Raw genomic sequence first — 25,456 nt, forward strand, 5'->3', positions numbered from 1 at the left:
AGGCCTCTGATGCCAGGCTGAGAGGTCCAGACTTTTGCCATGAATGGTAGGGAGCCATGGATGCTTCTTTGTCAGGCGAGAAAGGATGTTGTCCCTAGGTGAGGTGGGGAGACATGGAGTGTGGAAGAGGGTTGAGTGCCCAGGGCAGGGGTCCGGGATGTGCTCTGGACAGGGTTCCACTCTGTAGTGATGTTACCACGACAGACCCTGAGGCCAGGCAGGCTGAGTTCTAATTCTGTGCTTCCACTTCCTAGCTGTGTGACCTGTGGCAAATTGTGTCACTTCTCTGAGCCTGTTCTGCACATGTAAAATAGGCTATTGCAAGAGTGAATGAGTCAACATATTTAAAGCTTCGTTTATTCGGGTTGAGGAGAAAATAGCAGCATTGAAGTAGGGTGACCAGGAGGGGTACTGTCTGGCTTGTGATGGGATGGTTCCTAGGTTATGGTGTGGCAGGAGCAGGGTGGGTGACAGATCAGGCCCCTGGCTGGCCTCTGTCCCACTCCAGGGGTCAGAGGAATTTGTGAGTTTGTCCCACAAGTTCAAAGATGGGATACTGAGCTCTGAGCTGTGGGCTAGGCTGTGCTGGGAGCTGGGGAAACAGCACTGAACGAAGCAGTTGCTGTCCCTCTGGGTGTCTCAGCAAGGGGCAGAGAATGAGGAAGTCTGCTTAGAGGAGCCAGCAGCACTGGAGCTTAACCAGGAGGTAGAGGCTCCCAGGTGCCTGGGAGAGGCTCTCACAGAAGGAATGGCGAGTGCAAAGACCCTGAGTTGGGAACACATTCAGGCTGTGTAGGAGCCCACAGGAGGCCACATGGCTGGAGCAGAGTGGGCAAGGGCCAGGGGCTGAGGGTTACTGTCACAGAGATGAGCTAGTCGCTCCGCAGAGGGCCTGACAGTAGGTTGGTCTTCTCTCAGAGCAAGAGGGAGCCAAGGAGGGTCTTGGGGAGAGGGAGGCATGATCAGATACCATTTTCTGCAGATTCCTCTGGCTGCTGGGAGGAGGAAGGACTGTCGGGGGTGCAGGTGGCAACAGGAAGGCCATCAGAGGCAGGAGGTGGTACATCTGGAACTTGAGGGTGAGGGTTGAGAATCTGTGGCCATCTGGAAGGTGGCATGGTTCTGTGCAGCTTGCAGGCTGTGCGGGCACTCACTGTGCCAGCTCCCCTTGCTACTTTCCAGAGCCAGTGTTGGGACAGAAGATGCCACCTCAGTGCTGAAGGGATGGGAGGAAGGGGTGGACCAGGCACTGCGGTCTTTGTGGCTCTTGCGGGACTCCTGTTTTCACAGACCAAGGCGGACACACAACTAGTGGTGTCACAATTTCCAAAGGACAAACAGACACAGGGCTGCTCTGATGGCAAACACTGGGGCTGGGTGTGAAAACAGTGTTGAGGCACTGGGATCTGGGGCCCCTGAGAAGTGGAGAAGGAAGGCCCGGGCAGGGACAGTCCATGTTTGTCTTTGTGCTGCCCACACCAGTGGGGCCACAGGACTCCCATGAGCAGAAAACACCCTGCTTAAAGCTCACCTCCCACGCTCCAGGGCTGTGGGAGCCCTGTGACTTGCCCACTGTCAGCCCATCCCTAAGGGATTGCCACCCGTGACTAGGGTCACAGTGCCCAGCACTCATTTTGAACCCTGTCCCTGGGGACAGGCTGGTTATCTTGAGGGGCCACATGACCATCTTTGAGCCTGGGTCTCCCTGTCTTAAAAACAGGCACTGTCTGTGTGGGTACATGAGGAAGACAGGGTCCTGTGAGTGCTTGGCCCTGACCACTGCCCCCAGGATGCAGAAGCAGGAAGAAAGTGGCTCTTTTCCTAGTCCCGCTGTCCAGAGCCTGGCCAGCTCCTGGGAATGGCGCCTGCCAGGAGGTCTGGCCTGGCTTCAAGTGACTCCTGGAACCAACCCTGGAGCTCAAGGTCACTCGGCCAAGCAGGGTTGCAGGGACATGTCTGGAGCCTGAGCAGAGGGGAGGGTTGGGTACTAATCCCAGCGTGAGCTGCCTCCTGTCCCTGTGCTGTCCCCTCCAGGCACTCCATGAGCACAGCTCTGTCTGTGGCTTTCATGTCACCAGTTCTGAGCCCCTTGACCTGGGGAGTACTGTCCACATGCATCCTTAAGCATCACCCATGTGTGAGCTGCAGGGCAGTTTTGGACAGGGGTCCAACCCAAGGAGTGTGAAGGGAAATAATGTGCCCAGCATGTCTCCAAGGTGAGGAGTGACCAGGACAGGTGTAGGCACCAGGACAGGGTTGCATCTGAGATGGGCCCTGAAACATGAGTAGGAGTTTGGTGCCCAAGGAGAGGGGAGGACCTATCAGGGACAGGGAACAGTGCATGCAAAGACCCAGAGGTAGAACAGGCAGAGCTGTTTGGACAGCAAAGCTGAGCAGGAGGGCAGGCAGGCAGTGCCGGGGAGTGGTTCTTGAAGGGAGTCCAGGCCAATGTGTCCTGAGAAGAGAGCCTGGCATTTGCCTCTGTGCCCCTTCCCAACCCAAGGCAGAGGCAGCCAGGGCTCCCCTGCTCAATGGCTGTGGGTTTGCACATCACCACCAGGGGGCGGTCTTGACTCTCAGTTTCTCCCAGGCGGCTCCTGGTCCAGCTCCAGTCTTAGTGCCTCACCTTTGTGGTGCGGGTCAGTGACCTTGGAGCACCACCAGGCAGGGGTCAGAGTGGGCAACTCAGACTCTGATGGGGCCTGTGGTTAGGCGTGCAGAATTGTGAACCAGTCTCAGCTCTGTTAACTTCTAGCTGTATAACCTAACTAGTTATCCTCTGAGCCTCAGTTTCCTCTTCTATAAAATGGACATCTAGGTGAAGAGATCAGTACAATGACTAGTACACAATAAGTGCTCAATAATTGTCCATGACATTTATTAATGTCATTAACCCCCCGGGCCATGCAGTGTGCCAGAAGGCTGCTTTCCTCACCCATAGATATCCAGGCCTCTCGGAGAAAAGATTGGCCTGGGGACATGGTGCCACCCTGGACCTGCTGTGTGACTTCAGGCAGGCTCTGGCCCCCTCTTGGCTGACACCTCTCATCTCTGTCTTGGAAATGGTGACCCCAGACTCTGAAATCCAGGGGCCAGGTGACCATCCAGACCAGCATGTGGCCAGTGGGTGTGAGCTCCCTGCCTGCTCTGGATGGGCCTCAGGAACTCTGACCCCACCACGCATTGCATCTCCCACACGCTCACGCCAAGCCCCATAAAGGTGTCAGAGGTGGGTTTATGAGCCTCAGGCTGCCTCACAGCGCACAGCGGCCACAGCCAGCTCCCTTTCATGAGTTTACAAAGGGCTGCCCTCCTTCAAGGAGCACTCTGAGTTGGCAGCCAGAGGGACAGGTGTGCAATGCCTGGGCTGCCTAACCAGTGCCCCACACTCCTGCCCAGGCTTCAGGGGACTCTTCTGTCACAACAGTGCCCTGGAAGTCAGTGCATGTATTTGGCCTGCCTGGCTGGCTAGTGAACATCTGCTGTGGGCTAGGCCCTATCCCATGTGCAGGCAATTCACCAGAATCCCTGTATCAAAGTTTGTAGGTAAGGAAACTGAAGCTCAGAGAGGTGCAGTAACTTGCCCCAGGTCACATAGCAAGGAAGAGCAGAGCAGGTGCCCACTGACCCTCTGGGCCCTGACAGGCCTGGTGTATTTTTTGACCCACATTCCCTGAGGCCGAAAGACCTGGCAGGGTCTGTCTCCATGGGTTGTGCCCCACCCCCTTGGAGGTCAGTGTTATTCTATTTCCTGTCTGCTGCAGTACAGATTATCCACTCTCCCTGTTTACAGATGGGTAAATTGAGGCAGGAGATGGGGCATATCTGGTACAGACCCTCCCCAACACTGAGCAGTTAGCACCCAGACCTGTGGGGTCCACAGCCCTGGCTGAGGAGCCGGGGAGTCCTGGGGCTTGCCCTCCCCCCACCTGTGGGCTGCTACTGTCACCTTTGCTGCTGCTGCCGCCACCAGGCCAGAAAAACCCGCCAGGCAGGACCGGCTGCTGCCAGTACTCGGCCTTACTTGGTCCTTGGGTTTTCTGACAGCCAGGGGCCTGGCTCAGCCCCTCGGCCCTGTGGCTCTGTGTGCAATCAGTTGGGTCCCTAGGTCGTGGTCAATGCTGCCCAGGTGACTCAACTTCTGTAGGCATGGGGCACAGGCCCAACCGGGGCTGGAGGCTTCAGAGGCCCCGAGGTTTGAGGCTTGACCCAGGCCTCAAAGGATGACAAAGGTCAAGGCCAGGTAGAGCAGAGGGACAGCCGTTATTTCTGGCAAGGGGCTGCCCAAGTGCTGAGTATGGGGTTGTCACATGGACAGGCAGGGGCCAGTGCAGCTGGTGTGTGGCTGTGGTCATCCCTTTGCTCTCCTGGCCTCCCCTCAGAAGCTATGAAACAGAAAGTTTGGAGCAAGTGAGAGAAAGGACAAGACTTGACATTTGCTGAGCACCTACTGTGTGCTACACACACTCTGGGGCTGTCACATTTCCCAGCTTTGAGAATTTTCCAATTCCCAAGCTGGAAAGTTCTAGAATAGCTGGGTCCTTTTACCCCTTTCCCTTACTCGTCTCTGGCTCTCCACTCCCTGCCTCCCAGCTGATCCAAGAATGCTTTGTTCTTGATGGTTCTCCAGGTGACTAGAGATGGCCTTTAGACACCGAGATGTCACAGCTATGGTCGTTGCAAGTCGAAGCCTGGTTCTATTAAGCCTGCCACACCCCTCTGTTCCCTTGCACAGAGCAGCAGGGCCACCACTGGCCAGCATGGAGTTAGGGCATTCAGCCATTGCAGGGGATGCCTGAGACACACAGCCATGAGGTCTCTGCTTCCTGGCTTATTACCTGACTAGCCATCCATCCCTGTCATTCTACCACTCAGAGTGATGCCCCTCCCAGTCTCCAGCCAAAGTCTAGGAAAGCCCCAAGCATACACTAGAACACTGCAGTGAGAAGCCACTGGGCTCAGAGGTGTCATCGGATGGGGCAGAGCCATGGCTCCCTACCTACCTGTCTCAGCATCCCAGGCACACAGGCACATGTCCCATATCTACCAATGCAAGCAGTGTCATCACCCAGGTACAGTGCTCGTGAGCAACTTTGTCCCAGGCTTGGAGCTCATGGCTTCCCACCCCCCTACAAACCCTCCCGTTCTCACGGGGCACTTGCTCCCTTTGGGGGAACTGCCTGAGTGTCAGCTCTGCACATCTGGTGTTTGGTTGCCACTGGGTCCTGCTTCAGGGCAGGATGCTGATGGCAGGAGTCCTGGTTCAGAGCTTCCAGAAGCAGAATAGCGCGTTCCTCTGAGGAATTAGGCTTGGGTGGTGATACTCCACTCCCTAAGTTTTGGCCAGATAGACTGCTCAGGGCCTCCCCTCCAATCTGCACTTTCCGTGTCTAGTATGCAAGTCATTATGGGCAGTGGGTTATAAGGAGGCTGCAGGTGGGGGAGGCACTGAAGGACTCAAGGATTCCCTTCACTCTGATGACAGGCTATGAGGTGGGGGGGTCTTTTTATATATTTTTTGGCAGCACTGGGGTTTGAACTCAGGGCCTCACACTTGCTAGGCAGTTACTCTTAACGTTTGAGCCACTCCACCAGTCCTTTTCTTGTGATGAGTTTTTTAAAGACAGGAATAGGAGTTTAAGAAGAATTTCTTCTACCTGGAGGAAGAGTGGGTGCAAAGTCCTAGAGGAAAGTTTAGAAGTGGAGAGAGAAACCAGGCATTGGTGGCTACACCTGTAATCCTAGCTGCTTGGGAGGCTGATAGGATCATGGTTCATGGCCAGCCCAGGCAAATAACCAGAGCAAAATGGATTTGGAGGTGTGGGCCAAGTGGTAGAGTGCCTGCTTTTTAAGCATAAAGCCCTGAGTTCAAACCCCAGTCCCATAAAGAAGGGGGGGGGACAGGAAAGGGGGAGGAAGAGAGAAGACAGGTCCTCCCCGTGTGTGGACCCCTTGACTCGAGCTGGATGGGAGGGGTCCTTGGTTATCTTGGATACATCTTTAACATTTAAGGAAGCAGCCTTCCAGTGCCAGGACTGACAGGTGGAGGAACTGAACCTCAGGCAGGGGTGGGACATGGAGAGTAGCAGGGCTGGGCAACTGGGGTGACAGCCACCACCCTGTCATCAGGGCGACTGGGCTGTGGGAGAACCCAGACTTGCAAATGCACTGTGTGCCGTCTGACCGCCGAGACTTCAGTGTAGAACCTGGCATTGTTGATTGCTTGGTTTTTAACCTCTGCACTGGGGTTGGATGTCATTTGGTCTCTACTGTGGCTCAGGAGGCCGAGGGGCCATGCCCTCTCCATGGCTGTCCCACACCCATCTTACACCAGCCCAGCCCAAGGGCCCCTACGTTTCCTCAGCTCTTGGCCCCACCAACCACCTGGGCAGCACCCCGGCCTTGGGCTCCCACCTGGCTTCTTCCTGGTTGGGTGCTGGAGCTGTTCTGTGTTCTGTGGCCCCAGTCTGGCCAGGTGACAGCATGGTCCCAGCTCAGCCTCCTTCCCCTGGCTTGTGAGGAGGGCAACTGTGCTGTTTCCTAGGCGGGGACACCAAGGCCAGCTGGGAAGGGCCCCCATGGAGAGAACTAGGGAGAGAGGCAGGCAGCCTGGGGGCTCAGCCCAGGAGCGGCATGACAGAGGGGAACTGCACTAGGAATGAGATATGGGACAGAGTTGATATTGTGGGACTGATGACTGCTATTGTCACACCCTGCTAATCAATCAGAGAGCTCATTAGAGCATATCTGAGCTCCCATGTGGCCCCTGCCAGTCCTTCCTTGCTGTGGAGCTCTGTAGCTGTGCTTGGGCCTCAGTTTCCCCACTGTACACAAGGCCCAGCTTGTGTACTGGGCCGTGAGGCAGGCCTAGTCGCCCCTGCAGCAAGGAAGTGAATCAGGGGAGTTGCCTGTGCCCAGTCTCCATGCCAGTGCCACCTTCTGTCCCAGCCCTGCATGGCCTGCCCTGCTGTGGGACGTGCTGGGTGCCCAGACTCTGCCAGGATGGCTCTGTCCTGCTGGCCAGATTGGGAAAACAGGCCATGTCCTCAGCTGGACTGGGAGGGACTTGGTACAAATTGGAGGTAGTGGGCTGGGAGGCTGGGAAAGGATGAGAAAGAAAGGGGCTCATTGGCTGCATCAGAGAAGACGTGACAGAAATGAGCCTGGACGTGTCATCAGGGCTGGATCTTGAACCCGAGTTGTTAAGAATTGATTATGGAGGCAATGGGAGCTGTATAAGGATCTTGAGGAGGAGGAAAGGACATGAAGTACCCAGAATGCCTGCCCTCCTTTCACACTAGCAGGTTTTAGTATGAGTCAAGATGACTTCAGGACTTACTCCCCAAGGGACTGCAGGGACTAGGAAGGGACAGGGGAGGGAGGAGAATGTCAAAAGGGGGGATGTTGAAGAGGTGTAGTCAGAGGGAGTCATTTAATGTTGCCAAAAAGCCAGAGTCAGCACTTGCTGCTTATTTGTCCTAAACGAAGTGTTGTCATTATGAGGAAACTAAGGTTCAGAGAAGTTAAGTGACTTGTTTAAGGTCACACAGCAAGAAAGTGACCTGTCCAGAGCCTACCCCCTAAGCCCCCTATTCCACTGCCGGTAGGCGGGTAGCTCCCAAAACTTATATGGAGCCAGGTCACTGGGTCTCCCCATTTCTCTGACCAGGAGAAAGGCCTGCTTCCAGGCAGTTGTGCCAGACAGTGCTGGGTGGTGGGTGGGGGCAGGGACTGAGGTGCCCTGGGTCCTCTCTCCCAGCTATGGGGACCAGGTGCAACACTTCAAAGTACTGCGTGAGGCCTCGGGGAAGTACTTCCTGTGGGAAGAGAAGTTCAACTCTCTGAACGAGCTGGTGGACTTCTACCGCACCACCACCATCGCCAAGAGGAGGCAGATCTTCCTTCGAGACCAGGAGCCAGTGCACAAGGTAGGGCCAGGGCTGGGTCTCATGTCTCCTGCCACCTGCAAACTGTTTGGCTTGTCTTCATCTCCTAAAATAGTGTGTGACATGTCATAAGTGCTCAAGAAAGTTTGTTGAATGAATGTATGAACACCTGCCTAGATACACTGAGCTGGTCTCTGCACTCTGACAGCCTCACCATTCCCATCCTATGGATGAGAATACTGAGACTCAGAGAGTGATGTGACTCAACTAAGGCCACACACTCCAAAAGCTCAGTCTTGGTTTCTGCTCTACCCAGGAGGAGCTGATCTTGGGTGGGATGTGGGTTGGTGTGAGCCCTGGGGGCTAAGGACTGGCTGGGCACAGGGTGTGGGGAGATCCATCCGCCCCTTGTCCTCACAATAACAGCAATTTACCAGTAGCCAGCCCTTTCATCAAGGGGGCCCCCGGGACCAGCTCTCACTCTCATTAAGGTGATGACACCAGTCAATGGGGTTATTAGCCCTGACATGCTGTTTTCCTTGGAAATGGGGGGTGTATGCAAAGCCTGGGGCAGGAGGTCGAGACCTTGGGATGTTTGAACTTGTGCTCTGCAGAGGATACGGGATGCATTGCCATCACCAAAGCCTGGGGAGGATGCTGACCACTGCACAGAGAAAGTCCAGCCCTACAGTGTTCCTAGGACCCCTGAACACTTCGCTGTGACCTGAGGGCAAGCTCAGCCCTCAGCCAGGCCTCAGTTTCCCCTCTACTCAACAGGATGAATACTGAGGTTTAATTTGCCAAGAAAGGAAAACAGCACCTGAGAAGACCATGCTAGAGTCTCCCCTGTGGGCCCCCTCTGCAAAACCCCAAGACCCAGTCAGTTGGGAGTTCTCAGTTCCGGGGAGTCCTCTCCCTAAGCCAGGCCTCTGTTCCCCAGAGTTCCATCCCTCCCATTCACCCCCAGGGCCAGTTCTGCCCTAGGAGAGGGTGAGAGATCCAGGATGGAGTTGAGGGCCAACTAAGGGTCCCTACCAGGCACTCAGCCCTGCCTGGGCCCTGGGGTCACCCACCCAGTGGGGTGACTGCAGCATTGGCTCAGTTTCCTGGGACCCATGACGCCTCCTCCTTCCCGGGCAGAGACCCATTAATTACAGAGCCTCTGCTGATCCTATCACTGTCCTGGATGAAGTTCTGCAGGTTTAGAGCTCAGACCCCAGTAGGGCAGGCATAGCCAATGTGCTGGGTGCCACAGTCAGGCACCAAGCAGATGTGAAGCAGAGAGCTCCTACCCAGCCACAAGTGCAGGAGAGGAAACGGTGTGCCTGAGGTTTCACTGAAGCCAGACTGGAGAGGTGGGACAGCTGGAGATGTCCTCCAAGTCCCACCAAGGGCACTAGCAGTAAGCAGCCCTATCACTTCTAGAAGGCACCACTGTGAAGTGTATGAGGCCCGTTCCTGTGGTTCCATGCCTGCAATCAAAGTCATCACGCCTGCCACAGAGGCAGGAAATGACACTCAGGGAGACAAGAACTTCACCAAATTCGGGATGCAGGTCCCCTCACCCACCAACCCTATGGTCCCAGCTGGGGAAAGCCGGGTTGTTCTATTTAGATGTGGCCTCTGCAAGGCAGACACTGAGCACCTGTCACCAATCTGGACTTGGTCAACCCCAGTGCAGTGCCCCAAGACACCCTCCCCCTCCCAGAAGCCCCCTGGCTTCTCCTGTGGGACATCCTGGGGGGAACCCAGGCGGGGGACAGTGGCTCAGGGCTGACTACTTTCTTCCTTCTCAGTCGCCCCGGTCCTGCTTCGTCCAGGCCCAGTTCGACTTCTCGGCACAGGACCCTTCGCAGCTCAGCTTCCGCCGCGGTGACATCATCGAGGTCCTGGAGCGGCCGGACCCCCACTGGTGGCGGGGCCGGGCCTGTGGCCGCGAGGGCTTCTTCCCGCGGAGCTACGTGCAGCCGGTGCACCTGTGAGCTCCATGGCAGCGGGCAGCGCCCAGCCCTCCTGCCACCCAGGACCTGATGTCCGGAGAGGACTGGACCCCCACCCCAGGCCACCCAGGGCCACTTCGCACAACCCAGCAGGGCCAAGAACTGCCATGGCTTCCAGTGACCACGTGGCAAACGCAGCGCCCAGGCTTCCCGCCTCGCCTCGTTGCTCCCCATTGGCAGCCGGCATGTGACGTCATAGGAAGTCTTTGGAGGCCCCACCCACATACAAAAGTCATGGCTCCACCCTCCCCAGAGTTGAGGACCCCAACTTCCAGGGCTCAGCTCCAAGAATCCTGAGCGGACCTTCTGCTGGGTATGCCTGCCCTCCCTCTAAAGGCCTGTCAAGTGGAGCTGCTGGGGAGGTGACAGTCCTAAGGGACGTGGTCTAACGTACAGGTGGACACCAGCTTCCTAGCAACCCCATGACTTCGGGTTCCACCTGGGGCATCACAGGCACATTGGGGTGGGACTAGAGGCCCTGAGCCCCAGAGTAAGGGGCAGGCAGTGGCCCTGCTGAGAGGGTCTGAAGGTCCAGCCATGTGGGTGATCCCTGCTGCACTGGCTTTCAGTTTGTTCAGGCTCCCAGACCAGGGCCCAGAGGGTCTGGGGAGGTGGGACAACCTGCAGGTCAAATGGGAAGTTAGGGCTGGAGCTGGGTTTTGGAGGTCTAACGGGACCAGAGCAGGCCAGGCAGCTGAGGGAGGGACCCAGCCTGAGTGAACGCAAGACATCCAGATGGGCTGAGCAGCCAGCCAGAGCCTGGGCACCTCTGGGTGCAGGGAAAGCCCAAGATGGACTTGGGAAGGCCTCAAATGCCAGGCTGAGGGTGGAGGGATGGGATTGGGAGGAAGGGTGAGGGGGGATGGAGAGAGGAGCCCTGGAGGTGGCTGCAGTCCCTTGAAGAGGATGCTCTGTTGTAGGAATGTGAGGACCTCTCTCAGCCCAGGGCTGGCCCGAGACTCTTTAAGCCCTGAACCCTGGCACATTCCACTGCTGACCTGGGCCTGTGTATTCAAAATAAAAACCATGAAACCAATATAGAGACATCCATCAGAAAGCTTAATTTCTTCCCAGTTCTGGTTATTTTTTAAATGTCTTGTTTTCCCCATTCCTCTCCCACACACCCCCAAGTTTTTGGGGCAGTTTCACTGTGCAGTCCCTGGGCACTGGCCGACTATGTAGCTGTGAGGGCTTCAGTGCCCACTGAGGACACAGGGCTCCCACCTTCCTGCCAGGGTGGCAGCGTCAGGCGAAGTAGGCATAGAAGAATATGTTGATGCACATGAGGAGGATGGCGTTGAAGCCACACACATGGGACCAGAAGGCGCGTTTCTGGGGCGTTTGGCTGTTGCCTGGAGGAAGAAGAGGAGGGACAGATGAAAAACTCAAGGCTACACCAATGGGGGGAATGGGGTGCCCAGACCCACCCACTTACCTGCTTTGGCTCCCAGGGACAGGTCCCGAGCCAGGGTCCACCAGGTAAGGTTCTCAACCTGCAGGGATGAGTGGGAATGGGGTGTGTGGCAGGCAAGAGTGGGCCCAGAGAGGTTCAGGTTGTCAGTGACAGAAAGTAGAAGCCCAGTTTAAAAAGAGACAGAGATCAGGGCCAGCCAGGTGTCAGGGACTAGAAAATTCTGGAGTCAGACAGGATCAGGGATCAGAATGAGACCACAGTCAGGAATTGTCAGGGGGAAGGTCAGGGATAACATGAGGGGTTCAGGGATCAGGGTGGGCTCACCTGAATGTGCTGAGGGGGTGGGGTCAGCAGGCTTCCAGCAGCCACAACAGTCCCAGTGAGTACAAAGAGGGCAATAGCAAAGTGCAGGTAGTGGACGTTGCGGAGCAGGGCTGGCCGTGTGTCTGGGTCACCACAGGGTGGGGCTGGGTGCAGGAATTCCAGGACCAGCCTCAGGGCACCCACTGCCAGCCCAGCCATCAGACCCCAGAAGGCCCCCTGGGAGGAGGGAACCAGTGTGTGTGACTGTGAGAGGAAGAGCTCTCCTACACCCCCAGCGTGTGCCATGTATCCACAGGGGGAGGCTGGGAGCCCTCCCCACTGAGCCTCACCTGTGTCCTGTCCCTGCCACCCACCTGCTCATTGGCACGCCGCCAGAAGATGCCCAGGACAAAGACTGCGGTCACTGGTGGGGCCAGGGAGCTAGTGACAGACTGCATGTAGATGAAGAGCTGCCCGCTGTTGGAGCCCTGAAGGACGGGGATCCAGGCCACGCTCACACCGATCAGTACCACGATGACCAACCTGTGGGCAGGTGTCCCTAGAGACCTTTTCTCAGCCTTCCATCTCCCCCTGGTCGCTAAGACATGACTCCAACTGTTGCCTGCTGCCCACTCCACCTGCAACCCAGTGCTGCTCCTGCTCCAGAACCACAGGACCTACAGATCCAGCTCCAACTCGGCTCTGCTATAGCTCCCTCCCTCCAGCTCACGGCACACAGTAGAAGCTCACAGAGGACAGTGGGCACCCACAGCGCACAGCAGGAGCTCGCAACACACAGTAGCTCACAGCACACAGGAGGAGTTCATAGCACACAGTGGAAGCTCACAGCACACAGTAGGCGCTCACTAAACATGGGGACTACAAAAATATGAATGAACTGTTGCCCTTACATTCAGCCAGACAGCCCTCCTGGTCTCAGAGCTTTCTGACTCCCACAGGTCTTGGTCCCTTCTCCATCCCCCACTGCCCATCCATCCTGGGGTGAGCTCTGTCCTAGGAATGTCAGGCTCAGAGCCAGGAGGCTTGGGCTGGGGTCACAGTCTGAACTCCTCCACTTTGAAGCCTGAGCCCTTCTGGCCAGCTGGTGGAGCCTGTCCACTCCCCACCCTGCTGGGACCTCCCTGCTGCCCTCCCTCCACTACAGGGCTGTTCCATGCCCCCTTCCCACACTCTACTCTGAGGAGCAGCCTGGGCACTGGGCATAGCACTGTGCACCCTAACTCAGTGCCCAGCAGCCTGGCACCTGAAGGATCTCAGTGCAGCAATGCAAACAGATCAAACTGTCACCAATGCAGGTTGGACCGAGGCTTCCAGAGGAAGTAGGTTTAGGAGGGCTTCTAAGCGGAGGTCCCAAGAACCTTGAAGGGATATGAGACCCAGTCAGAGGATGGGGCTGGGGCCGGGTAGCCCATCTGCTCCACTCTGGCTGAGCCCCTTTATCCATATCCTGAACCACCATCTCCAAGGGGAGGTGGGTGAAGCCTGGCCTTGCAGGAGAGCAGGGATAACAGGCTGTGTGCAGGTGTTGCCTCCCTTTTTTCCCTTCCAGGCCTGAGGGGGAGGGTGGAGGAAGGAGGTGCTACCTTGATTAAGGCTAATTAACTCTTAGCCTGGCGGGCGGCAGGCGCTGCCTCTTCAAAGGCCCAGGCAGTCTCCAATCACACCGTCCATCCAGCCCTCCAACACCAGAGTCAGCATCTCCAAGGTGGGAGGGTGTGGAGCCTCTGTGACTGGGCTGCCTTAGCCTTGTCTTCCTACTGTCGTCCAGAGTACTCTTCGAGTCAACCACCACCAGCCTGCCAGCGGGGTCCCCAAACCCAAAGGCTCTTTCTGCTGGACATCCAGTTCCAGCTTCTTGGCAGCCTCTAAGGAGCTTCCATGGCTGGGACCCTCACACTCATGTCAGGACACGTGGGCTCCACCCTACCCTGGTGCTACTGTGGTCCCAGCGGGGCTGGAGTGGGGCGGGGGCTGAGATCTCTCTGAGTCCACCATATTCCCAGCTGGACACAGGGTCCAGGGAGGAGAGAGAAGGGACAGAAATACGGGGCGCTGGGGCTACCAAAGATCAGGGGCCAGAGCTGATGTCATCGCTGTCCCCTGCCCCCAGCTTGTGACTGCTCCTGTGGCTTCTTCTGGGTTACTGCATGCCCCTGTCCTACCAGGGCCTCCACACTTCTGGGCTGAATACCAGGCTGGCAGGGCCTGGGGTGGGCTGGGGTGGGAAGAGGCAGGAGGGAAGGTCAAGGGCATGGGTGGGCATGGGTGAGCTGACCCCAGCAGACTGGGTCAGGACTTTGGCTACAGATGGAGTGGGGAAGAAGCCTTCTTCCAGGGAAGAGCAGTCAGGGGGTGTGAGGGCCATGGGGCAGGCACTAGGGCGCCAGGGTCCCGGGCCCAAGAGCCAAGGCGCACACAGGGCAGCAAGAGGGCATCCAGGTGCCATGTCCAGGATGCCAGAGCATGGGAGGAATCAGCAGGGAAGCCGCTATGGACAGAGAGGGCCCATGCCACAGCTGAGGGGGCAGAAGCACCAGAGGATGAGGCAGTCAGGGGCCTGTGGACACAGAAGTGTCCTGCAAGGGGAGGCGAGCAGCTCCCTGCCCGGAGACGAGCTCACACCCGCCTGCCATGGCATGTCCCAACAGAGCCCTTCCCACAGAAGTGACTGCTTTGCATCACGGGGACAATTGCCTGGAGTTCAGTGCAGACCCCACCCCAGAGGACAGGCACCATGGGCTCCTGGCTGGAGGCTGCAGTTGGCCAATTCCCCGAAGGCCAGGGCCTCACTGGTGGCGTGGGGCCGCATGGCCTGGAGGGAGGACAGAGGGGTTGGCAGAGGGTGGACACGGCCCAGACAGACACCTGTGCACACTCAGACACCAACCTCCACCATTCATGGCCAAGGACTCCCAGGCACCAGCCAGGCATAGGGACAGAGGCACTGGCCAGTCACAGCCCATGTCCTCATGGGGAGCACTAGATCCCATCCCACCACCCCCAGAGTGTGGATCTATCACGTGCTGTGGAGGAATCCTGTGAGGCACAGTGGGGAGGTGCTCATTTTTTGGCGGGAAGTATCAGGGAGGCCTGTGTGGAGAAGGGGACCCTTAGACAGAGTCTAGAAAGAGCTGGCTGAGTCGTTGAACTATACCAGGAGGAAATGGCAGGTGCTGTGTGGGGTCAGAGGGACCCCGGTAGCATGGGAGTGGCCAGTCTGAGTGCTAGCTCAGGAGCCCCTTGGAGAGAGCTGGGACCCTCAGCAGAGCTAGGGGCTCAGCTTCTGGGTAGACAAGCTCTCGGGTTGGGAGAGGCAGGGCTGACTCCAGCAGAGGGAATCAGCACAGGGTGAGAGACATATTTCAGATGGGGGCTGTGACCATGGAGAGCTGGAAAGGAGAGCAATGTGGAAGGTGGGATGGACAGGATACTCTGGCCTCTCCCTTCTCTTCTCTACCTGGCAAACTCCTATGCATCCCTTAAAGCCCACCCGTGGTGGGCCCTCAGTGGGCTGGTCATGTGGCTGCAGAAGTCCACTGCTCAGCTCCTCCTTAGTTTCCCGGCACCCACCAACCATACCGTCCCACCAGCAGCAACTCCCGCTCGCCAGCCAGGGGCCGTAGCCGTCTCCAAATGTCCATAGTGAACAGTGTGCTGCTGCTGTTGAAGATGGAGGTCAGCGAAGACATGAGTGCCGCCATCATCACTGCGATCATCAACCCTCGCAGACCTGGGGGTGGGGATAGGGGCTTGCTGTGACCCTGGGTGGCCCTCCCCTGTCCTCAGGAGCCCCACAAGCCTGGGGGCTATGGCCTGAGGCCCCTCCATGTCAGCCCTGAGTGGCTCCATGGCCATGCAGAGGTCCAGGAGGGAGAGAGGCTGGGGATGTTTGAGTTGAGTCAGACCCAAAAAGGAGAGGCCGGGGCAGCCAAGGGACAAGTGGTGGGAACTTCTGGATTTGCTGCTCAAGCCTGCAGCTTGCCGGCTGTGCTGGCCCGGCTGTAATTACACGGGCTGTGGTGTTATTAGCAGCCTGGTGTTAACAAAGCACTTTCACACCCTGGCTTCACTGGAGGACTAGAACTCAGACAGGGTGACAGCAGCCCAGGGGCTCCCAGCAGCCCAGAGGCACTACCTGGGGTAGGGAGGGGATGTGAGCAGGGCTGGGTGGGACCCTCTGCCAGGAGGTTACACCCTGGCAGAGCACACACCTCGTCCCCATGGGCAGCAGTCACTTCCTGTACATGGCAGCCTCAGCAGGCGTGGTGGACCTCTCTCCTCGGCTGTCTGAAAAGAGACCAGGACGGGGACCACCCTCGCTATTGCCTGAAAATGAGCTGAGGGTTGCTAGGAAGGGCAGGGAGCCATTCTGGGAGTGACAGGCTCAGGAAGGCCTGAGGGTAAGGACCCTGAAGGACACAGAAGGATGCTTGACTGCCAACTCAGTGCTGCGTGGCTTCAGGCTGGTCACCTCCCATCTCTGGGCCTTTCTCCAAGTCTGTCTCTGAGGGTTTTTTTGGTTTTTGGTTTTTGGTTTGTTCGTTTGTTTTGGGCAGTATTGGAGTTTGAACTCAGGGCCTCACTTTGCTAGGCAGGCACTCTACCTAGTGAGTGATACCCCCAATCCTTTTTTTTTTTTTTTTTTTGCTATATTTATTTTTCAGATAGGGTCTGGAGTTTTTGCCTGTGGTCAGCCTCAGACCAAGATCATCCTCTACTACTTCTCCTGTGTAGCTGGGATGAGAGGTGTACACTCCCATACTCAAGCATATTGGTTGAGATGGGGTCTCCCTAACTCTTCTCCCCGTTAGCCTCTAAATGTGATTCTCCTAATCTCTGCTTTCTGTGTAGCTGGGATTACAGGTGTGCACCACCACACCTGGCCTGCCTCCAAGTTTTAAATACCTCCTTCACTGCAGCAGAGTCTCTACACTTCTATCCTCTATCCCTTGCCCTAGGATGGGCTGAAATATGCCCCTGTCCCCTGAGGTCTCCACCTGAAAGGTGCCATTTACTTCCTGGTGGGGCTGCCTGGCCTTGGTTCTGCCTCTGACTCGCTGTGTGCTCCCACCCATCCCATGATCCTCTCTGTTCATTTCTCAGACTGACTGGGGTGGGACCTTAGTCAGGGAGGCAGATTAACTCTGGAATTATTGCACCCATTTCTCAGACAGGTAGCTCAAGGCCTTGAGAGGGCTGATGGCTCAACAGTGGGTGTCAGTGCTGGGTGCTGAGTGAGTCCCCAGCCCAGAACAGAAGGGAAGGCAGAGCCAAGGTGGGAACCCACAGTTTGGCCAGGCCCATGCCAGGCTGCATCCCTGTGTCATTAGACTTAATCCCTACAACAATGCTGAGGGCTGGGTAGGGTCATTATCCCCAGTTTACAGATGTCAACAGGGAGGCTCCAAGCAGGGAGATGACAGTACTCCAAATATCCCAGCCAGCATGTGGCAGAGCCAAGATCTGTTCCCAGGTCTGCACACTCTGTGCCCTGGGCCAGGTTCTGCAGGAGGCAGGGAGAGAGGGAGGGTGAGCCAGGGGGCTAGGCTGATAACTGGGAGTGGGCAGATGGGGGAAGGGAGGAGAAAAACTCACCTCCCCCATCGGACTAGCAAGGCTGCCACCCCCAGAAACCTGGAGAAGGGCAAGAGCTGGCCATGGTTCTACCCATTGGCCTGCGGTATCTTGGGGCAGGCAGGGACTGGGGTTCAGGCTTGCAAACATGGGGGCCTGGGGACCCTGGGCTCCTGATCTTGGGTTTGTGTCCAAGGTCACTCTGTAACCTTTCACTTCTCTGAGCCTCAGTTTCCCCATGTGTAAAATGGAGCCAATAACGCTAACATTAAACGAGGTGTTAAAGGGCCCGGCACCAGGGACAAGAAAGTAGGTGGCCAGGTTCAAATCCCAGCATGGCAGCTAATGTGCCATGTGGCCAGGGCAAGGCTGCTTTGCCTGTGTGGTGCTCCGTTTCTTCATATTTGAGACAGGCAATGCCACCTGTGCAGAGGGGTCTCGAGAAGAGGAACTGGGGTGGGTAAGCCCCGATGGTCCCTGCAGCTTAGTTTCAGTGGTTTTGTTCACGCTTTATTCTCTCTTCTCAAGTGGATGTCACACTGTGTCATGTTGGATCCAGGGTGGTTCCCGAACTCCTCCCCCACCCCACCCCCTGGACCCCACCCACCCAGCCTCACCTATGGGCATCAGCTCCATGACCAGCTTGGGGTAGGCGATGTTGGAGCAGCCGATCTCCACCCCACAGGCCCGCAGGCACTCGGAGGGCACCACACAGCCCACGTCATCTGTGGGGATGAATGCTCAGTGCCCACGTCCCTCCCCCAAACATGGGCACCTGCGCTGGGCCAGCTGACCTCCGGGGCTCTGCCACTGCTCCTGGCTACTTAGTGTTCTGGGTCTCAGTTTCCCAGCATGAGCCCTGGGGAGTGGCCGCCTCCTCCCCACTCCCCATGGCCTCCCTGCTAATGACCTCCATCCCAGGGCCTTCTGGGTGTTCTTGGCTCCCCAGCCCCAGGCTAGGGATGGCTTACAGCGTGGCCCAAGCAGATCCAGAGTGCTTGGGCCTACCTACCTTCCTGTCCCCTGCCTTCCACCACCAAGGGGGACATAGCAGACAGGAGAGGGGAGACCTGTGCCTGGCCTTTGTGTCCACTGAGTGGCATGTCCTGGTGCAGGGGCTGGCAGAGTCACCCCTAGGGGTCACCCAGCCCAACAAGACCACTGTGGCTTGCCTGCCTGCTTGACTGCCTGCCTGACCATCTTTGCCTGCAGGGCTTAGTCGGTCCTCACCCCATCCCCACCCCACTTGGTCAAGCCCAGCCACTTCCTGCTGCTGGTCCTCTCCACAGGCCCAGTGTGTCCTTCCCCCTCCTGGTCCCATGTCCTCTCACCTCCCGCCAGCCCCCTCAGGCCCTTGGCTTATCTATCCTCCCCTCCGGGGCCTGGGACAGGCCCTGCCTGCCACTCCAGCTTCATCCTTCATAGCCTAGCATCCCGCAGGCCTCCCTCCCGCATATGCAGCCTCCCAGGACCCTCCTCCTCACCCCACCCCTGGGGGCTCAGGGCATTCTGGGGAAAAGTTCTTCCTATGGCAGCGGGCCCCAAAACCTCCGCTTAGCACCCCGGTTCTGGGCACCTGCCACCCTGACCTGCTTGTGTTTTCTTGTACACACCCAGCACCTTGACGCCTTGCCTCAACAGACACTGTCCCTCCTCCCAGTGCCACTGTGCTTGTAATGCAGCCACCACCCTTGTTTACCTCCTGCATCAAGCCCATTGCAAAGGGCTCTTCCTCCAAAGCCTCCCCAACCACTCCCCAGCCCCCAGGCAGTAGCAGTAACTTCCCTAGGGCTCCTGAGGCCAGGATTTGCTGGTTTACTAGTCTACTTTCCCCACCAGGCCTGCAGATCCTCAAGGGCAGACACTGGGTTTGAATCATCTCCGAGTTAATCAGTATCACCCAGTCCAGGGTTGGGCCCAGAGGAGACAGTCTGTGAGAATTTACTGAATGAATGAATGAATAACTGAGTGAATGGTGGGGAGGAGGGAGGAAAGGCCTAGAAGGAAAGGAAGAAAGAGAGAAAGGATTCCAGAAAGATCCATGAAGGAGTTCAGGAATGGCTTGATCCAGCTGCCTTGCCTACCACTTCTACCCCCATGAGTTTTATGGGACCGAAAAGGACATAGTTGCCTGAGACACACAGTCAGATCCAGAGCTGAGGTTCAGGACTTAGAGGGCTCCTCCTGATGAACTCTGGGCCAAGACCAGCTGGCTGTGGCACTTGGAGGGCCCAGCCCTCTTGGGAGGGACTGTTGAAGCATCATAGCCACATAATGGCTCAGAAAGCCAGAGTCAGGAGATTTTTCTCAGTGTATTCAGCTCGTTCCAGGCTCTTGGCATGGGGTACTGCCCCTGGGCACTGTGGGCTGGACTGTGTGTTTGTGCTGAATAGCAAAAAAGGAGACCTCACCTTTATGACAGAGTGGCGGCAGGTCACCATTCGAACACAGTCCCCAATGTGCCAACTCTTGGGGCCATGGAGGGCAGGGAACAGGCAGGGTTCTGGGTTTGCCAGTGCTGGCCAATGCATGCCTAGGGGCTCCCGCTGGGCTCCAGTTCTGCTCCAGCAGTCTGTCCTGCTTACTCCAGAACCTGGGAAATGCCCTCTCCTTGCTCCCACGTCCTCCCCCCCAGCCAACACCAAATCCAACTGCTTTACCCCATTCCTGCCCCTTCTAATGCCACCCGCCCACGCCGCCCCTCTCTGCTTGCACTCCTTATATGGCTCCCCATGACCTGCAGGGGGTCACAAGGCTCAGAGGGTGCCAGGCAAGACCTCACTCTTTTTGCCACCATCGCCCCCCACAATTTCCCAGTGGGTGGGCACTCTGGGCTCTGTCAGACACCTCTGGGCCCTGTGTTTGCTGTTCCCTAGTCTTGGAATGCTCTTCCCTCCTTAAACCCAAGGAATTCTTACTCACTCTTCTCAACTCCTGGATGTCTGGACTCCCAGGTTTGGGAGCGACATCCTCCATGGCACCCATAACTCCACAGCCACTATCAGCCCTGCCTCCTGATCACACTATGGCTCCAGGGACCCTGAGAGAGGCCAACATGTTGACTGACTGACTGATCCTCTCCCAAGGAAGCCACTGGACACACCAACTTGAGAGGTAATTGAAGTGCTCCCTACACCCCAGCCAGACCTAACCCATCCCTGAGAGCCAGCTAGACGCTACTGGGCAGTAGGGGGCAGGAGAAAGGCTCACAGACTCAGTCCAGTTCTCCCAATCCCTAGCTGTGTGATCCTCGGTGGTTATTTAAGGTCTCTGAGGCTGTTTCTGCCTCTGTAAGAACCCTTCTGGAACTGTCCATAACCGAAAAACTTAACCTCAGCCTAAACATCACAGCTTCTACAAAAACTAATTCCAAATTGATCACAGATTTAAATGTAGAATATTTTTAAATGCTCCAACTTTTAGGAAATAATAGAGAATCTTCAGGACCTGTGGCTAGGTGACAAGTTCTTGAACGTGACTCCCAAAGTATCCTCCATAAAAGGGAAACTGACCAACTTGGCCTCAGAAAAATGAACAACTTCTCCTCTGTGGAGGACACTGGTGAGGAGGATGGCAAGATAAGCTACAGACTGGGAGAAAATATCTGCAAGCCATGCACAGCTCGAAGACCCTTTAGCCACCATATGTAAAGAGCTCACAAAACTCAACAGTAGAAAAGAAAGGACCCATTAGAAAATGGGCAAAAGACATGAACAGACATCTCACCGAAGAACATACAGATGGCAAATGAGCACATGAGATGTTCAATGACACCAGCCACTGACTAGGAGAGTGAAAGTTAAAGGCACAGGAAAAGGGCTGGGGATGTAGCCCAGTGGTAGATCACATGCGTAGCAAGCAAGAGGCTCCGGTTCTGTCCCTAGCACTGTAGAAGTAAGTAAATAAAGTAAGACACAATAAGATATCATGCACTTATCAGAATGGCCCCAAAAAAGCCAAAATGGTGGATCTGGGTGCTGGTGGCTCATGCTTGTTATCCTCAGCTAGGAAGGAGGCTGAGATTGGGACTATCACAGTTCCAGGTCAGCTGGCGCAAAAAAATATTTGTGAGACCCCCATCTCCAGGGAAAAAAGCTGGGCGTGTGCTTGTCATCCCAGTCACCGTGGGAATTGTAAAATAGGAGAATCATGGTCCCGGCCAGCCTGGCAAAAAAGGGAGAACTTATCTTCAAAATAATCTGAGCAAAAAGGACTTGGAGGCGTGGCTCAAGTGGGAGAGTACCTGCTTCATAATTGCGAAGCTCTGAGTTCAAACCCCAGTACCTCCAAAAAAACCATTTTTTTGCAGAAATGGTACTCCAAATCATGAGTTTGGATCTTTTTCTGGACCAGCGATGCTGCAGCTCCCAGTCAGCCCCAGGATCCCGAGGGCAAACAGAGACTACAGTGTGTAGTGCAGCTTGCCAAGCTGTGCCAATCAGTGCGTTAGGCGGATTCAGAGCACATTTGACTAGCAATATTTTCAACTTACATGGGGTTTGGGATGCTCCCCCATCATAAACTGAGGAGTGCCAGTATGAATATGCATACAACCTGGATGGATTGCCTGAGAATTATGCTGAGTGGGGAAAAACAACCAGTCCCCAAAGGTTACATACTGTGTTCTCCACTTATATAGCGTTAGCACTTTTTTCTTTTTTGCAGTACTTGGGTTTGAACTCAGAGCCTTGAGCTTGCCAGGCAAGTACCCTACCACTTGAGCTATGCCCCCAGCTCTTTTTTGCTTTACTTTATTTTTAAGATAGAGTCTCGTGGTTTTGCCCTAGACCTTGGACCTCAATCCTCCTACCTCCACCTCCCGCAGAGCTGGGATTTCAGTCACATGCCTGGTCTTGCACCTATATAGCACTCTTGACAACAAGGAAATGGAAAATGGATTAGTGGTTGCCAGGGGTTAGGAATGATGGTGGGTGAGTACTGCTCTAAAAAGGGAAGGAGGTCTGCAGTGGTACAGTTCTGCATCTTCATTTTTTTGTTGTTGTTGTTTGATTGGCACTGGCTCTTGATATGTAGCCCAGGCTGGCTTTGAACTTTTGATCCTTCTGCCTCAGCCTCCTGAGTGTTGTGATTACAGGTGTGCCATTGCTCCTGGCTACAGTTCTGCATGTTAACTGTGATGGTGGCTACACAAATCCACACAGGTGACAAAGCTATACACACACACAAACACACACACACACACACACACACACACACACACACACAAGTGAAGGTGGCTGGGGAAACCTGAGTGAGCTCTGTGGATGGTACCATGTCAATTTTCTGACATGGGAAATGTGACCACTGGGGGCAACTGGTGAAAGGTACATGTGGCCTCCCTATTCACTCTTCAACCTCCTGTGACTCTGTAAGGATGGGCAGATGGCAGGCCCAAGCCTTCAGCCCAGACAGCCAGGATGCCCTTTGTGAACTCAGCGCCTCTCTGCATTGATAAAAACGAGAGGAGAAACTGAGGCCTGTGAGGGGCTTACAGGAGTTATGAATGGGGCTTCAGGACTGGCAGGGAATGCCGTCCCTCTCTGGTGGGGGAGATACGGGCATGGGGTGTGTAACACGGGCATTGAGCAGGAATCTGGGGCCACTGTGTTCAGAGTAAAGTCTGGGGTGGGTGGCACCTGAAAGGAGCCTACAGCTTGCAGGAGTCAGTGATGAGGACCCCATCAGTGCTGGGCCTGGAAGAGGGCAGTCACCACTCAAGGCAATGAACTCAGGGGTAAGGAGGCCTGAGGGAAGATGGACCTTGGGGAGGGCTTGGGGGGCACAAGGCCTAGAGATGCTGGCCCTCAGAGGCACAGGGCAGTGTCCTCAGGGCCCCAAGCCAGCTCCCTCCAGATCCAGAGCCAATGGTGGGGGCTGGGAGAGGAATGTGCCTGGGACACTGGCTGTGCACGCCAGGCGAAAGGGCAGGGGCTGCTTGTTGGGCAGAGTTTAATGGGCTTTGCCATCGCGCCCTGACAGCCTGCCTTCAGATGTGGTCCCCATACTCCCCATAACCAGGGTCCCAAGCCCCAGGGACGCAGAGAAGAGAGCTGGGTCTGACCCTAGGGCACAGCCTTCTCCACCCACCCCTGCCTCAGGGCTCAGGCAGGGCGCTGCCGCTGGCTCACCCTGCAGGACCAGGCCTGGGGTCCCCAGGCCTGAGAAGTGGGTACCTCTGTTCTGTCCACATCAGGCGCTCTGAAGTCCCGTGGGGAAAGAGGGGCTGTCACACAGTGTTCCTGGGCCGGGAACCCAATCCCACCTCCACATCCTGGCAGCCCAGCGTCTGTATAGTCTCCGGGACTTCCTGTCCCACCTGCGAGGCTGGACACGGCCAGGGTTGGACCACGATGGCCTACAGACCCCGTGGTGCCCGCTGTGTGACTGAGGGAGAACACTGCCTCTCTGGGCTGCAGTTTCCCGGCAGTTTTTCCAAATGCGGGGACCAGGGGTTGGGGGCCGCGCAGGACAGAAGGTGAGCCCCCACCGCATGTCTGTCTGTCTTGGGGCGGGGGGTGTGAATCAGCTTCCGGCCCCGCCCTCGGGGCCGCACGTGACTGCAGGTGGCGACGGTGGGGTAGGCGTGGCGGCCCTTAGTCACCGGCCCGCCTCCGCCCAGCCTCGGGCTGCCGCCACCAGTGCTCCGCGTTGCGCCCGCGCCCGTCACCCGGTAAGCGAGTCCCGGATGCGCCCCCCCTGGGTCCCCGTCCCCGCGGGCTGCCGTCTGTGCGCTTCGAGCTCTCGGACCCTCGCGGCCCGGGCCTCCTCCGGGCAGGCCTCGGGGGTTGCCGGGGCTCGGGGACTTCGAGACCCCTCCCTTCCCGGAAGCCCTGGGATGCGGCGCGCCGCTGCTTCCCGCCGAGGTGCGCAAACTTCGGGGAAGTTTCCCTGCCCGTCCTGGCTGCCCTCCGAAGTTGCCCGAGGCTCCAGACTGCCCGAGAAATCTGGGATGTGGGTCCCCGGTCCCCTAAAGACACCGGGGTCGGGATGCGGCCCTTGGCCGCCGGCCACGCCCCCTGCACACTGGCCACGCCCACTCCCTTGCGCCCCCCCCCCCCCCCCCGCCCGGCCCCACCCCGTCGTCCCTCCCCGCTCCGCTCTCTGACCTGGCCCGCGCTCTTCAGTTCTTTCCCACAGGTCTCCGATGGGCGGAGGAGCCGAGGCCGCCCGGAGGTCCTAGAGCGCGCGGTGCCCCGCCGGGCCGGAGCAGTGTCACAGCCACCCAGCAGAGCGCGCGGGCAGGGCCACCATGGCCTTCTCCCAGGTGCAGTGTCTGGACGACAACCATGTGAACTGGCGCTCCAGCGAGTCCAAGCCCGAGTTCTTCTACAGCGAGGAGCAGCGGCTGGCGCTGGAGGCCTTGGTGGCCCGCGGCCGCGAGGCTTTCTACGAGGTGCTCAAGCGGGAGAACATCCGAGACTTCCTCTCCGAACTGGAACTCAGGCGCATCTTGGAGGCCATCGAGGTGTACGACCCCGGCTCCGAGGACCCTCGTGGTCCCCGCCGCTCCCAGGAGTCCCAGGACAACGGGCTGGGCGACAGCGAGGAAGCCAGCAGAGTGGGAGGGACCGAGCCCGAGACCGAGCCGCTGCCCTCGCTGGAGTACTGGCCCCAGAAGTCCGACCGCTCCATCCCGCAGTTGGACCTAGGCTGGCCTGACACCATCGCCTATCGCGGGGTGACGCGGGCCAGCGTCTACATGCAGCCCCCCATCGACGGGCAGGCCCACATCAAAGAGGTGGTACGCAAGATGATCAGCCAGGCCCAGAAGGTGAGGGACCTCTGGGTGGGGTGTACCTGCAGAGGCGGCTGAACCTCTGACCACAACATGGGGACCTCAAAACTGTCCCCTGTGAGACTCTGCTGCTTTCCTAGTTGCCTCCCCACCTTCACGGGTTTCCTCAGTGGCTTTGCAGAGGAATAGGGTCTCTGTGCATGGGTAGGAGTGTTTCTGGTTTCCTCAGGCCTGGTGAGCAGCCCCCCCCCCCCCAGAATGCACTGCCATGGGGTGGGTGGGAAGGAATGCAGGGCTTCCTCTCCCCTATTCTCCATTCCGATGGCTCAGATTCATTGCGGAGAGGAGAGTCGGAAGGCTCTCACTCATACCGTGAGCTCTCTGGTGGGCAGAGTATCGTTGACAATTGCAGAGATAGGCATGGAAATTGAGAAGCCCGCTATTCCCTCTGAAGCGGGCCTGGAGATCTGAGTTCAAATCTGCGTGTTTCCTAGCTGTGCTGAGCTACAGAGAGTGAGTTGCT

General features: G+C 57.1%; 3 protein-coding genes across 9 annotated transcripts in view; 2 read left to right on the forward strand and 1 right to left on the reverse strand.

Moving 5' to 3' along the window:
- LOC109699723 (GRB2 related adaptor protein) overlaps positions 1-10,922 on the forward strand; it is a 42,635-nt gene extending 31,713 nt beyond the window's left edge. The window contains exons 5-6 of the mRNA XM_074046714.1: positions 7,760-7,928; positions 9,683-10,922. Coding sequence (XP_073902815.1) covers positions 7,760-7,928; positions 9,683-9,868 — 355 coding nt within the window. The 3' untranslated portion in view covers positions 9,869-10,922. The remainder of the gene's footprint in view (positions 1-7,759; positions 7,929-9,682) is intronic.
- Positions 10,923-10,924: 2 nt separating this feature from the next.
- The window catches only part of Slc5a10 (solute carrier family 5 member 10), a 59,338-nt gene continuing 44,806 nt past the window's right edge, over positions 10,925-25,456 (reverse strand). For 5 of the 7 annotated variants that reach the window (XM_074046710.1, XM_074046711.1, XM_074046706.1 and 2 more), the window contains 6 exons: positions 17,816-17,923; positions 15,204-15,354; positions 11,978-12,146; positions 11,625-11,840; positions 11,322-11,379; positions 10,925-11,238 (listed from right to left, as the gene is read on the reverse strand). In XM_074046710.1, the coding sequence (XP_073902811.1) occupies positions 11,132-11,238; positions 11,322-11,379; positions 11,625-11,840; positions 11,978-12,146; positions 15,204-15,354; positions 17,816-17,923 (809 nt within the window). In that variant the 3' untranslated portion in view covers positions 10,925-11,131. The remainder of the gene's footprint in view (positions 11,239-11,321; positions 11,380-11,624; positions 11,841-11,977; positions 12,147-15,203; positions 15,355-17,815; positions 17,924-25,456) is intronic. The other 2 variants (XM_074046712.1, XM_074046713.1) reach the window with 1 other exon arrangement.
- Positions 23,749-25,456, forward strand: part of Fam83g (family with sequence similarity 83 member G) — a 30,318-nt gene continuing 28,610 nt past the window's right edge. Inside the window, exons 1-2 of the mRNA XM_020187706.2 lie at positions 23,749-23,868; positions 24,323-24,969. Coding sequence (XP_020043295.1) covers positions 24,448-24,969 — 522 coding nt within the window. The 5' untranslated portion in view covers positions 23,749-23,868; positions 24,323-24,447. The remainder of the gene's footprint in view (positions 23,869-24,322; positions 24,970-25,456) is intronic.

Source organism: Castor canadensis, chromosome 11 (genome assembly GCF_047511655.1).
Source record: "Castor canadensis chromosome 11, mCasCan1.hap1v2, whole genome shotgun sequence".
Lineage (NCBI taxonomy): Eukaryota > Metazoa > Chordata > Mammalia > Rodentia > Castoridae > Castor > Castor canadensis.